The following is a 14721-nucleotide window of genomic DNA, read 5'->3' on the forward strand; positions in this document are numbered from 1 at the left end:
GGTCATGTGATAAAAGATGATCCACAGTCCAACTTCTGTCAGAAAAGTGTGGCAACAAAAAAATGCAGGGTCTGATGGTTCCACCAAAGGGATCTTGGCTTGACCTCATGGTCAGGCCAGGAGCCTTATATCTTCCCAAGGTTAATAAATCGAGCCCCACTGACCTGAGTGACAATAAATATCTGCTTATCATTTCCTCGTGTGTTAGGATCAGTAGGACATATCTTAAGGCTGGGCAGATTTGGTGACCCACCCCAGGATGTTATTCAGTGCCACAAGGTCGGGCACTCCTTCTAAGGAACTCACTCCTTTGTTTATCAGGACACTTCTGGGTGTACTTTGCGAACAAAAAAAACCAATGTGACTCAATTGTAGCGTCTACTTCATGCGGTTCAGAGATAGGTAATGTTTAGGGTGACAAGGGTTTTTTAGAGGTCATGAATAATTGGATTTCAGGCATAGAAAGGGGTGTTTTTATGGTGAGTGTTTTTTAGGGTTAATTATGGATAGTGGCTGGGGTGGTGAAGTGTTTTTAGCGTTCAGGATGGGGTTGTGTCTAGGGTGGTGAGGGGTGTTAAGGATGCAAGGCTAGGTGAAGTTTAAATGTAGAAAGGAGTTGTGGGTGATGAGTAATACTTTGGGTTATGGATGACAGGTGTCTAAGGGCGGTGAGGAATTTTTTAGGGATCGAGGATGGGTGGACTGTGACTGTGCTGAAGTGTTTTAAGGGTTGAAATATCGGTGGGTGTTAGCTGTAGAAAGGGTTTGTTAGGGTTCAGGAATGGGTGAAGCTAGGGGTAATCATTGAATTTATGGTTCAGGGAAGGTTGATTTGTGGGGTACAAAGGGCTGGTAGGTTTCGGGGATGAGTGTAGTTTAGGTGAAGTGAGGAGTTTTGGGGGCCAAGGATTGATGGTGGTTTAGAGTTTTGAGGTATCAGTAGTGGATTTTGTTTACGGATGGTGATGGATCAACTAATTTAAACCATTTCAAATTAATTGTTTGAAGTAAAGCTCTGAAATAAATATCTCCAACAAAACTGTTTCAGAAAGTAAGGACTGCAACCGAAGCATCTACACTTAAAAAAATAAACGCTCTAAAGACAATCTTGACCATAAAGACCTTCTGTGAATGGGTTTCTCTGAAAAGGTAAATGCCATTAATGCTGAAAATTTCCATTAAACAGTTTAGATGAAATGGTTTCTCAGTAATGGAATTCCCTGAAATAATTTTCATATGAAATCACATATGACCTTTCTGGGATATCGAGGTTATCTCAAAACAGGATACCCCTCTCCTGCGCCCCACTCGTGGTCTGCACTGCCAGAGCCCTAAACTCATATTCATTGGCCTGCTGATCTCCAGCTAGGTTTGCACTCTCCAAATGCATCTACAAGCATGCCTACGCTCATGTAGGGTGCGGTGGCATCACCTTAGATTTCAGACATGTGAAGCTGTGAGTTCTATCCAAGCCCAGGGCATGGGCAGCCTGTGCCACGTGAAGGCGCACACACTGAACAGCTCACCTGTGGTGCTTCACGGCAAGGCCATCTAAGGTTCTTTGCAGGCTCCTGGTGACGGTCCAGATTGTCCACACAGTCATGGTCCCTGTGAGGTCTGTGCCTGCCTTGGAAAGTAAGGGGCTGCTTATCTCTCTCCAGGTTTGGGTATCAGTGCCTTATCTTAACTCAAGCCATTTGTAGTTGGTCCATTCTGGCTATTTTAGGCGAGTGTTGATACTGAGTAGTGCTGGCCTGGGACTTGTGCCCATCATCCCTTCACACTGAGCGCTCTCCATATCGCAGGACACAATGTCACTTCATTAACAAACACTCACATCACAGGACAAACCTGCTCTAAGGAGCCGACTGTGGAGATATCAACTTGCTTAGGTTTGCACTTTGCTCTTATCTATATTTAAGTTATGATGCCTGCAATGGAAAGTAACACATTAATGGGCGATTGATTGACTTTTTTAAGATTAAGAGTATGGGCACAGCCTCTTATTTTGGGGTTGGACCCGATCCTTGCCTGTTATCTTACACGAGCACTCCCTGCTTGGGTGAAGGTTGCCCAAGGGTCATCCAAGCGGTACATAAGGGGTGTTCTCTCTGTGGTATTCGCTAGTGCAGTCCAGAGTCTGAGATCTCTCTCCCGCCTGCCTTGGACGAAGAAGGAACCATGAAGTGGCTGCTGCTCCTGGGGCTGGTGGCTCTCTCTGAGTGCATGGTCAAGTGAGTATTTACTAAGAGCCTTAGGGTCACAGTGGGTTGTGGGAATGTTATGCTAAAAATTCTGTTCCCAGACCACAGCTGGGTGATTCAGTACAGCGAATGCACTTCAGGCGATTTCTGCACCCAGACCACAGCTGGGTGATTCACTGCAGAGCATGCACTTCAGGCGAGTTCTGCACCCAGACCACAGCTGGGTGAATCACTGCAGAGAATGCACCTCAGGCGAGTTCTTTATCCAGACCACAGCTGGGTGAGTCACTGCAGAGCATGCACTTCAGGCGAGTTCTGCACCCAGACCACAGCTGGGTGATTCAGCACAGCGAATGCACTTCAGACGAGTTCTGCACCCAGACCGCAGCTGGGTGATTCAGCACAGCGAATGCACTTCAGGCGATTTCTGCACTCAGCCCACCACTGTGTGAGTCACTGCAGAGCCTGCACTTCAGGCGAGTTCTGCACCCAGACCACAGCTGGGTGAGTCACTGCAGAGCATGCACTTCAGGCAAGTAGTGCACCCAGACCACAGCTGAGTGAATCACTGCAGAGAATGCACCTCAGGCGAGTTCTGCACCCAGACCACAGCTGGGTGAATCAGTGCAGCGAATGCACCTCAGGCGAGTTCTGTACCCAGACCACAGCTGGGTGAGTCACTGCAGAGCATGCACTTCAGGCGAGTTCTGCACCCAGACCACAGCTGGGTGAATCACTGCAGAGAATGCACCTCAGGCGAGTTCTTTATCCAGACCACGGCTGGGTGAGTCACTGCAGAGCATGCACTTCAGGCGAGTTCTGCACCCAGACCACAGCTGGGTGATTCAGCACAGCGAATGCACTTCAGACGCGTTCTGCACCCAGACCACAGCTGGGTGATTCAGCACAGCGAATGCACTTCAGGCGATTTCTGCACTCAGCCCACCACTGGGTGAGTCACTGCAGAGCCTGCACTTCAGGCGAGTTCTGCACCCAGACCACAGCTGGGAGAGTCACTGCAGAGCATGCACTTCAGGCAAGTAGTGCACCCAGACCACAGCTGAGTGAATCACTGCAGAGAATGCACCTCAGGTGAGTTCTGCACCCAGACCACAGCTTGGTGAATCAGTGCAGCGAATGCACCTCAGGCGAGTTCTGTACCCAGACCACAGCTGGGTGAGTCACTGCAGAGCATGCACTTCAGGCGAGTTCTGCACCCAGACCACAGCTGGGTGAATCACTGCAGATAATGCACCTCAGGCGAATTCTGTACCCAGACCACAGCTGGGTGAGTCACTACAGAGCATGGACTTCAGGCGAGTTCTGCACCCAGACCACAGCTGGGTGATTCAGTGCAGCGAATGCACCTCAGGCGAGTTCTGTACCCAGACCACAGCTGGGTGAGTCACTGCTGAGCATGCACTTCAGGCGAGTTCTGCACCCAGACCACAGCTGGGTGAGTCACTGCAGAGCATGCACTTCAGGCAAGTAGTGCACCCAGACCACAGCTGAGTGAATCACTGCAGAGAATGCACCTCAGGCGAGTTCTGCACCCAGACAACAGCTGGGTGATTCAGTGCAGTGAATGCACCTCAGGCGGGTTCTGTGCCCAGACCACAGCTGGGTGAGTCATTGCAGAGCATGCACCTCAGGCGAGTTCTGTACCCAGACCACAGCTGGGTGAGTCACTGCAGAGCATGCACTTCAGGCGAGTTCTGCACCCAGACCACAGCTGGGTGAATCACTGCAGAGAATGTACTACAGGAATGTTTTGTTCCCATATTGCAGCTGGGTGAGTCTGCGCAGAGAATGCACTGCAGGCTAGTTCTGCACCCAGACCACATCTAGGTCATTCAGCGCAGCAAATGCACTACAGGCGAATTCTGTCCCCAGACCCAGGTAGGGGAAATCAGCACAGGGAATGTTCACTAGCCAAGTCCTCTTTCCAGATCACATCTGGGTGAATCAGTGCAGAGAATGCACCCCAGGCAAGTTCTGTTCCCATATCACAGCAGGGTGAATAAGTGCACAGACTACACCCGAAGCAAGTTCTGTTCCCATATCACATCTGTGTGAATAAGTGCACAGAATGCACTCCAGGCGAGTTCTTCTCCCAGGATGCAGCTGAGTGACTCAGTGCAGAGAACGACGTACAGGCCTGAATTATTATGTGTTAGCGCATGGTCATGTGGCTGTTCAGGGAATACTCCAAAATAACCAACCCTGTTCCTCTCGCCATGTGAGTGATGTAAAAGTTTGTTTTTTCACTGGCATATCCCAAATGTGATTATTACCATGGGTGTTGTGCTGAAAAAATCAAACATTTGTTTAGTAAAGGTTTCTCTTCAAATGCCAGTAGCCCTCTGAATGCACATATAAATGCCTTGCAGTGCATTGAGCCAGTCTCTTTGAAAAGTGACCATACTTCAAAACAACATTTCTACAGCATTCAAATTTGTGATTTCAGGCTCCTTCTTGATCTTCTAAACAGCCAATAAGTTGTTTGCTACCATATTGCTTTCCTAGCCACATAATTAATTTTGTCTTAGAATCATCTGATGGATAGCTTCTTTGAGAGGCAAGGCCGTTTTCTTTTGTTACTGGGGGCTGGTTTTGCAATATTGACCCCCAGTAACAAAAGCAGCAGTGCTTCACATTTGCACCACCTCCCCCCATCCTATAAAATTTGCAGGGCTGCTTTGGGTTCTCAGTCCGGCCCTGGCATTACCCACCTCCTGGCAGCCAGCCTCGAGCCCTTGGCAGGAGTTGATTTTGGACTTACTCTTTTTTTCCCCTTGAGGGTTTCAGATCAGGGTTTGCCTGGTGGTGTTTGATGTGGGCTTGTGGAAGGTGTGCCCTACCCAGCGTCTTTTTATGATTTCTTCATCAGCAGGGAGTAGGAATGTCTGCATCTATAGGTCGTTGTTGCTGATGGTGTTTGGCCAGCGGATTTGGTGGATTCTTCTCAGGCAGGTGTCGATGAAGGTCTGGACTTTGTTGGTGGTGGTGACTGTTGTCTTCCAAGTTTCTGTTCAGTACAGAAGGACAGATTTTACGTTGGTGTTAAAAAGCCTGATCTTGGGTTGCAGCATTAGGTCTTTGGAGCTCCAGATCTTCTTTAGCTGAATAAAGGCTGCCCCTGCTCTGCCAATTCATGCCTTGATGTCGGTGTCTGTGCCGTCCTAATTGTTTATGGCCCTGTCCAGGTAGGTGAAGCCCTCAACCTCTTCCAGTGTATGGCCTACAAGAGTGATAGCCACTGTGCAGGCCATGGTAGCCTTCAGGATCTTTTCTGGCATGAAATAATCACAAATATTGGACAGATTTGTTTTAAACCATCTCACAACATGCCTTTCCTCTAACAACCTACTTAACTCCCTCCCGGTTGCCTTTGTTTCAATGCACTCAATGGGAAGCGCAAACTCACATTTATGTAACTTTATCAACAGTGCCCATCACAATCGCCATTCACTCATCCTTACACCTCTCGATGGAGTTTCTGCCTTTACCAACACAGAACAATCTACTCCATTGTCGTCTTTTCTTCACTAACCATCACAAAACTAGCACACGGTGCCTCATCTCATCCTTTCATAGCTTTCTAATACCTCTTTCTCAACCGCCTGGGAATCCAGGATTTTAATATGTACCTAGCCTTTAGTGGGCATATCCTCGACTCTTTTTGCCTTTCACCTTTGATCATGTTATAATATCTCCTTTGATAACATTACCTTGTCATTTGGGTTATTATGCCATCTTAACACTGTAAAACCCAAATCTTTTTCTAATTTCTTCCTTTTCCCCTCTCCTTCAGTCACATTTCCTACTGTCTCACTGACATCTATCACTAGATTTGATCAACAAGGTGATGGGAGAAACTCTTGAATCTCAGCCACTGGCAATCGATCAGAACCGCATTCCAGACCATCATTTTTCACCCACTGTGATACTCGCGACAGACGACTGTTTCACGAGGAATAGTCGAGCCTGACCTGCCAGGCCTGCGCCCCTCCAGATGGGAACAAAAGCAACCCTAGACAGGTTTTGAGCTGCTTAAGCCTTATCAGCGACATATAAGACAACTTGAAATATTGTAGAAAGGAGGTAGGGGTTCGAGGAGAAAAGTTGAAGGAGAGGGAGAAGACAATGGGGAAGAGTTATGTCTAGAAAGTAGTTAAAGGGTTGTAGAGGGCAAAGTAGACATATTACATGAATGACAGGAAAAGGACTAGGTAATTAAAAGGAGAGAGAGTCCATCTTCTTAAAGACTTTTCCTGGAAGCAGTACCAAGCCCCCTAATCCATGCTTCCATAAACATCCACTAATACCTGTCAGTTGTTGCATGTTGTAAATTTCAGGGCACATTTTTGCATTACACTTATGCATTTACCTAGTGCCCTTTAGTTCTTATGCTGTTTGGAAGCCTCTGAACCGGTTCATGTGAGTTTTTGAATGTCAGGCATGAGTAAAGTCATGCAGTTCACCTTTGCATTCTGAAAATTGTACTCTAATGTTTCCATTGAGAAAATCAAATTTACAAGTATCACAAGACAAAAAGTTTTTACAAGGTCTAGAAAAGTACTCCCACTTCACATGAAAGAACATCAGAGATCTATGGCTTGAACCTCCTTGTGAAGTGACCACAGGGTTCACTGGACATCAACTCATGTCTTGTCACAAATGTGTTTGTTGGTAGTTGTGAACCCTGGAAAATACTACCACTTTTTGGTCATACAATGATGGCACATGTGGTGATATCTGTAACAATTTGTTAATAAGTGTGTCTGGCAGGAGATGGAAACAGTTCAATGTAGCAGATGGGGGAAGTTGTGTAAGGTCTGTGTGTCTCAGGAAACACTATCAGGGCATCTTGAATTACTAGAAGTTCAGAGATCTGTTGGGAAGTCCTAGACAGAGAGAATCTTCATGATCCAAACTATAGCAAACAAGGCCATGATCAAAGATACTGTTTTGCTGGCAGAGATACAGAGAACATTAAAATATGAAGGAGATATCAAGTGGAGAAATAGGACTCTGGGATTCCAGGGTGGATGTCCAAGTCAATGGCGACCCAGATACCTCACCATATTGTCCTGGGCTTAGATAGTTATGTGAGTTCTTGTGCCCAAGGGAGAGTCCTCCCAAGTTCACAGATCACAGTAAAGATATTCAGGTTTGTTGGAGTTAATCTGCTGTCAGTTTTAATTCATCCTGTCTCAGACCTTCAACATTCTGTGCTGGACCGTGGTGCCTACCATTCTCTGTGCAAGTGGAGCGATCACCTATGTGTTAGCAGCCTTACCTCTCATGGCTCTGCACGTCACAGCAAGTGAATGTATCCACCCTTCCTTCTTCTTCTTCACAGATTTCTTCCATGCAAGTCACAACAGCATTGCAAGGCTCATCACAACATGGAGTTCACTGAGCAGCAGAATCTCTCTCTTCCCCACTCTGTTTCTTCTAATATGTTAGGGGAACTAATGTCAACCTGCCGTTAAAATGATGTGCTGACCTTGCACAGTCTATTAGCTTTCACCATTCAGAGTATGGGTTCTCTTAACCCTAAACCTTGCACATACACACTACAAAGAGGTAATGCATAAATGTTTGTCATACAGTTAAGCCTGATTTTTATGTAACATGTATGTATTATCATGAAAACTTGCACACATATGTAGGCCTTTGTAGAAATCTTGGGCTAATAACAGGTTTGCAAACTATTCTAAGATGGCATAATAGATGATAAAGTGCCCTCTCTGTACATCTTTGTATTATATTGTATTGTAATTGTATTTATATAGTAAGGATTTTACCAGTCACAGAAGAGTTTTGTGACCATATAGAAGAATAAGTCCAAAGGTCAAGTCCCCTGACAAGGTTATGGAACTCAAAGGGGACTTGCAGTATCCTTAACAAGTATGCAGAGGGTAGTTTATTCCTTATAATACATGGTTACATTATAACCCTTGTCACTAATGACCTATGTTATTGGTGCCATGTTCTTTTACATAAAAAAGGTAGCATGGTTGCAGTCAGCCTCTATCAGTCCCCAATTTTGACCAAATTGCAGTCTTGCATAAGCAGCATGCATCTATCTTGGACGTTCCGGGTCAAGCCCCCCCCCCGCCTCTACCCTCAATGCATATAAAGTATCCAATAAACAGCATCCATGAGTTCCACTCGTCATTGAAGAATAAAAGTGAAATCAAGCACAACATTAGTTCCAAAAGATATTACAATCAACTTAATGTAGGTCGAGTTAAAAACAGCCTGATGCTCAGAATTTGTAGAAAAATGCAGAGGGATTCTATTTGTCATATAATGTCAGTGTGTAAAAAATATACATGTTGTTGAAAATATCTCTTTTTAGTTATTACTGTTTGTTTTAGAGAAACTGATCATAAAAATTAAAAGCCAGTTTTCCGCGGTTGTAAAATAACAAATTACATTTGAGCAGCTACATCATTTCATTTTGACAGGTGGCTGGAAACACCACAACTTTAATAAGAAAATTAGAGCCAAACTTGTATACAGGGATTTCAGACCCTGGTGTATCATAAAGTGATGTAATATTACTTTACCAGTTTTATGCCATTTTCACAGTGACAGGGCACAATCCTTGATTGTGTGGGGTTTGCAACTGTAAACCCATTATTACTTTTTTTGCAGTAAACCTTCCTACAAAGGTTTTTGTGGGATGTCTGTTATACATACTTTCTTCAGACAATGTTTTGTAAAGGTGACTGAAGGGATTGTAACTTAACACCCTTTCTTTTGACCTTTAATTTCCATGATGATGAATGCTTGCCAGGATATGTCTCACTTCGTCCTTCCACTGGTAATTGTTGTTTTGTTTTAGGATTCCCTTGATAAAAGGAAAGTCCCTTAGAGACCACCTGAGGGAGAGCGGTAAGCTGAAGGAGTTCCTGGAGACCTATAAAGTGAATCCGGCCACCAAGTATTACCCAACCAAGTATGGACAAGTGGCCAACGAGCCAATGACCAACTACATGGACGTAAGTGGCTTTCACAACAAACCTGCCCACCCCAGTACTGTATACAGGATGCATTACTAAGTGTGAAAATCCACTAGTGTTTGAGGTAGACTCATGTGAGGTAAGATGGGGTGAGGGTAGACTGTGGGTTAAGTGGGTAGCAAATTATTAAATTACAAGTTGCATGCTAACAGACTCATGCATCTTTTGAATTTCCAGAAAAGCCAGGTGATCACTGATGCTCTGGAGGGTAAGTGTCAGGGACTTCCAAATTGTTGACTTATGAATTCTGAGTCTGGCTCAGCACAATAAGTGAACATTGTGAGTCAGGGTTTAGAGACCTAATGGAGACATGAAAGGTACTCTCTCAGTAAAGTGTGACGCTCTTTAAAGATGTTCACGCTTTGAGAGAAGTTCTAATTTTCAGAACTTTTTTGACCAGGAGTTGTGTAAACCTTAGTTTCCTCTAATCGGATTGCCATTGACACAGCACCCATGATCCCAGATGATACAGAAGAAGACAGAGTCCTTGAAGGCAATGATCACCTAGGAATCAATAGAAGACATTGAGGATGTCACCTTAATAAGTTTAGCAACAGCAATGGGAGGTTGGCCTGTATATTGAAGTAAACTAGGAATAGTGGGCTCTAATTTTAGTCCTAAATGTAGGTCTGATATTTTCCAGAAAGCTCCATTCCATTTTTCTGCTGGTGTTGCAATAGGATTTTGGGATAGGATCAGCAAAGATTGTTGACAAATTCAAGATACAGGTAATTATTAATGTTCACAGTGGTGAAAGCAACTCAAGGGCAAGAAAAGAGGGGAGAGCTAGACTGATAAAACTAATGATAGAGGATTGAGTGAAGAGAGATGTGGTAGAAAAGATAAACTTTTGGGAGTAAAAGTAACAAAAAGGCTGCAAGTAGGCAGTTGACAAAGGAGAGTATGAAGGTGAAAAGAAAAAGTTGAATATTCAAGGCAACATGAAATGAGAACTCAACAATCTCATTCTTGGGAGTGTTAAACTGAGTATATCCATAACTGGACTCTGTCTAGAGTTGTTCTGTGGATTCTGTATTGATCAGCGGAACAAGTAAGTCAAAGATGGGATGAGTATCATTAAAATGTTGTTGCTATATTGAAGATACAGAGGCGACAGACATAGTTTACTCCAGAGGTGGTGTCTGACACTAGGGAGAACAAAGCAATACCAAAGGGCAATGCTTCTCCTCATGTCTGCACATTTCCTCATTAGACTTTCGAGATCTGCTGTCACCTGCTGGTCGACCCACTGGGTCCCGATTGTCTACTAACCAACAGTGGGAATCCTGACCAAGAACATTGGATACAAGTGTGCTTCATCGGTAGATTGTGAAAGACATTCAAAGCCAATGATAATTCTTAGTGCATGGAACATAATATTCTTCATGCAGGCTCCGAATCAGCCTGGTGGTTAGAACATAGCACTCCTGCTACACTATGAGATTTTAATCCCACTGTCTGCAAGATGTGGTACCAGCTGCTGTTTTATCCTTAGGTAAAAACTGGAATGCCAGCCATATCCACCTCTAACACGGATGAAAAGAATACTGCTGTAACCATGGCATGTCCCAGACTACTGGAAGATGCATTACCTAACTCCTAATGCAGCTAGCACTGGTCTAGCAGTCCTAGAGGCTCTAATGCTTTGTTGCCTACCTAAGGTGTATTTGGAAAGGAGAAGGTAGAAAAAGTCAGCTAGACTAGGGGCATAGATCAATCACATGGACTCCTCTCCTTAGTTGTAGAGCCTGCCCTTCTAGATAGATTTGAGATGTTAGGGACTATTAGCAGCAGATACTTCAACAACAGAGAAGAATGCACAGTGACCTCGGGTGGGGCATGCTTCATAGACGGATTAGACCACACAGTGTCCTCCGGTGCAATAATGCATCGATAGAGAAGAACAAACAGTGACCTCCGGCGAAGTGATGCTTCGTAGACAGGGAAGAACGCACAGGGACCTCCAGTGAGGTGACGCTTCATAGATAGAGTAGGCTGCAGGGACCTCCGGTGCGGTAATGCTTCATCAACAGAGAAGAACGAACAGTGACCTCTTGTGAAGTGATGCTTCATAGACAGCCCAGTATGCACAGTGGTTACTGGGGAGCTGGGGAGCTGCTGACGTGAAAATCATTTGAATATTCTAGAAGTGAACAGACATCAGAGATAAATACCAAACTGGTTAAAGTGTGACCCACATCTAAACTGTATTACTGATTTCCTCTTCTCATCCAACAGATGCAGTACTATGGCGTTGTCTCCCTTGGAACTCCACCTCAGAGCTTCAACATGATGTTTGACAGTGGCTCATCCAATTTCTGGGTCCCCTCTGTGTACTGCAACAGCGCAGCCTGCTGTAAGTGGTCACTGTGTAAACAAATGTAGAAACCAAGGTGCCCCCATCTTCTTCCTTATCTGTCTGGAAACAACCCTACATCCTCTAAATGTCCCTGTTCTGTTTCTGAAGCACACACCTGACATCAATAATATCAGCATCTATTTATTAGACCATCTTTTGCACTGTGGCGCCGATCGCAATATCATGGCTGAGCTATCAATCAGCAACATTATTGACTACCACTATGTTGTAAAGGTATGCACATGTGGAGATAAGAATACTAAACCCACACTTCCCGACATACACTTACTTTGTTGATATAGCGCTAGTCGATATTGTGATGAAGTTAGCAATTGTGCAGGTCTACATCTACCTTGTGACATGCACCTTTTTTGTATGTGGGTCTTGCTGTCTTATGGTAGCATCACAATGCTACAACAATGGAGTGAAATATTCAAAAAGGTGAGGTGGAAGACAGAACCAGACTAATGAAGTTACTTAAGCGAGAACACAAACTTTTGAACATATAAAAAGAAAATCATCCTCTATTGTAGCTTCTCACACAACTTAACAGCTTACACAAAATATCCCCAGCTCTCTTTCAACACTTCACCTGTCCATCCACCTCTAACAACACGTAACCATCACTGTAGTATCAGCCTACAGGTCATTCTTCTCCAGAGCTTCACATCCCACTTCCAACATTCACCCTAACCTTCCCTATGTTCGTCTTCCTGGTCCTCTTATGGTATATATTGTAAGTATGGGCGAAATTTGCGAATTCGCTGTCCGCGAATTCGTGCGAAATCGCAAAAAAATCCACGAGTTTGTGAATTTTCCCACAAACTCGCAGATTTTTGTGCCATTTGCACAAATATGTGACCACATGTGCCTGTAACTTTGCCAGCGCGCCAAAAGGCGCCGAGGTCCCTTGTGTGAGCTGGCCATTATAGTGGGGACGGGCGGGAAGACATTTCATACCGCTAGTGTGTGGTGGACGGGGCCAAACGGGCCGGGCTTCTATGCGAGTTCACATGCATCTTGTTTATAAAGGGTCAGAGACCGAGCAGAGAAGAAGATGAGGAGAAAGCAGCCTCCTGGTCACAGGAGCTACATGGGAATGGCGCTCGGGAAACTCATGGATGCAAAAATACGTTTGGCACAGGACCCCAGAATCCTTCAGATGTCCAAGATAGCTCTGCTGCGCATGTTGGTACAAAGCCATTCTGATCCTGCTCAGTGGGTTCAGGTGCATGCAGCTGCTGCTGCTGGACAATGTCCCATCTCATACTAAACTGCCCCGTACAGGCATATGCTGGCGCTGGGCAGTAGGGTGGAGTGGCATGCGGGTGCTCCACGCCTGGTACATGCGCATACCAGTGCCGGGGGGGACACGTGTTTATTGGTGCTGTGTAGCAAGTTATGACTTTACATTTTGACTGCACCAGACTGTGGTACCACCTACACGGATCAGGAGCATCCAGGCACCATACTTCATGGTGCAAGAGCATAATGGTGCTGTGCGGTACGGGTATATATGTACTGGGGGCAGGGGGGCACTTACCACAATGTGTGCTTACACCCAGAGGGCTCCCAGGCATTTGAGCATGAATGATATTCACACTGAGAGGGCTCCGGGGCAGTTCAGCAGCACAGGGGCTCACATCCACTGGACCCTGGGGCAGTTCAGTAGCCCGTGGGCTCACAACACCTGGGCAGCTAAGCAGCGTGGGGGCTCACACCCACAGGGCTCCCGGGCAGTTTAGCAGCACCACCCTCTGGTTCATCATTGCCACCCTTTGGTTCATCACTGCCACCCTCTGGTACACCACTACCCCCCTCTGGTTCATCACTGCCACCCTCTGGTTCACCACTGCTACCCTCTGGGTCACCACTGTCACCCTCTGGTTCATCACTGTCACCCTCTGGTTCATCACTGCCACCCACTGGATCATCACAGCACCCTCTGGTTCACCCCTGCCACCCTCTGGTTCATCACTGTCACCCTCTGCTTCATCACTGCCACCCGCTGGTTCATCACAGCACCCTCTGGTTCACCACTGCCACCCTCTGGTTCATCACTGTCACCCTCTGGTTCATCACTGCCACCCTCTGGTTCACCACTGCCACCATCTGGTTCATCACTGCCACCTTCTGGTTCACCACTGCCACCCTCTGGTTGATCACTGCCATCCTCTGGTTCATCACAGCACCCTCTGGTTCACCACTGCCACCCTCTGGTTCATCACTGCCACCCTCTGATTCATCACAGCTCCCTCTGGTTCACCACTGCCACCCTCTGGTTCATCACTGCCACCCTCTGGTGCATCACCGCACCCTCTGGTTCACCACTCCTACCCTCTGGTTCATCATTGCCACCCTTTAGTTCATCACTGCCACCCTCTGGTTCACCACTGCCACTCTCTGGATCATCACTGTCACCCTCTGGTTCATCACTGCCACATTCTGGTTCATCACTGCCACCCTTTGGTTCACCACTGTCACCATCTGGTTCACAACTGCCAGCCTCAGGTTCATCACAGCACCCTCTGGTTCATCACTGCCACCCTCTGGTTCAGCACTGTCACCCCCCGGTTCATCACTGCCACCCTCTGGTTCACCTTTGCCACCCTCTGGTTCATCGCTTCCACCCTGTGGTTCACCACTGCCACCCTCTGGTTCATCACTGCCATCCTCTGGTTCATCACAGCACCATCCGGTTCACCACTGCCACCCGCTGGTTCATCACTGCCATCCTCTGGTTAATCACATCTCCCTCTGGTTCACCACTGCCACCCTCTGGTTCATCACTACCACCCTCTGGTTCACCACTGCCACCCTCAGGTTCATAACTGCCACCCCCTAGTTCATCACTGCCACCCTCTGGTTCACCAATGCCACCCTCTGGATCATCACTGTCACCCTTTGGTTCATCAGTGCCACCCTCTGGTTCACCACTGCCAGCCTCTGATTCATCACTGCCACCCTCTGGTTCATCACAGCACCCTCTGGTTCACCCTTGCCACCCTCTGGTTCACCACTGCCACCCTCTGGTTCACCACTGCCACCCTCTGGTTCACCCCTGCCACCATTTGTTTCATCACAGCACCCTCTGGTTCATCACTGCCACCCTCTGGTTCAT

The 14721-nt window shown here is 46.4% G+C and overlaps 1 protein-coding gene across 1 annotated transcript in view; it reads left to right on the plus strand.

Moving 5' to 3' along the window:
• Window positions 1–2092: 2092 nt before the first annotated feature.
• LOC147693262 (pepsin A-like) overlaps window positions 2093–14721 on the plus strand; it is a 30954-nt gene continuing 18325 nt past the window's right edge. Inside the window, exons 1-3 of the mRNA XM_086933657.1 lie at window positions 2093–2234; window positions 9064–9220; window positions 11480–11597. Of these exons, the coding sequence (XP_086789783.1) occupies window positions 2182–2234; window positions 9064–9220; window positions 11480–11597 (328 nt within the window). The 5' untranslated portion in view covers window positions 2093–2181. The remainder of the gene's footprint in view (window positions 2235–9063; window positions 9221–11479; window positions 11598–14721) is intronic.

Source organism: Lissotriton vulgaris, chromosome 8, assembly GCF_964263255.1.
Source record: "Lissotriton vulgaris chromosome 8, aLisVul1.2, whole genome shotgun sequence".
Classification (NCBI taxonomy): Eukaryota; Metazoa; Chordata; class Amphibia; order Caudata; family Salamandridae; genus Lissotriton; species Lissotriton vulgaris.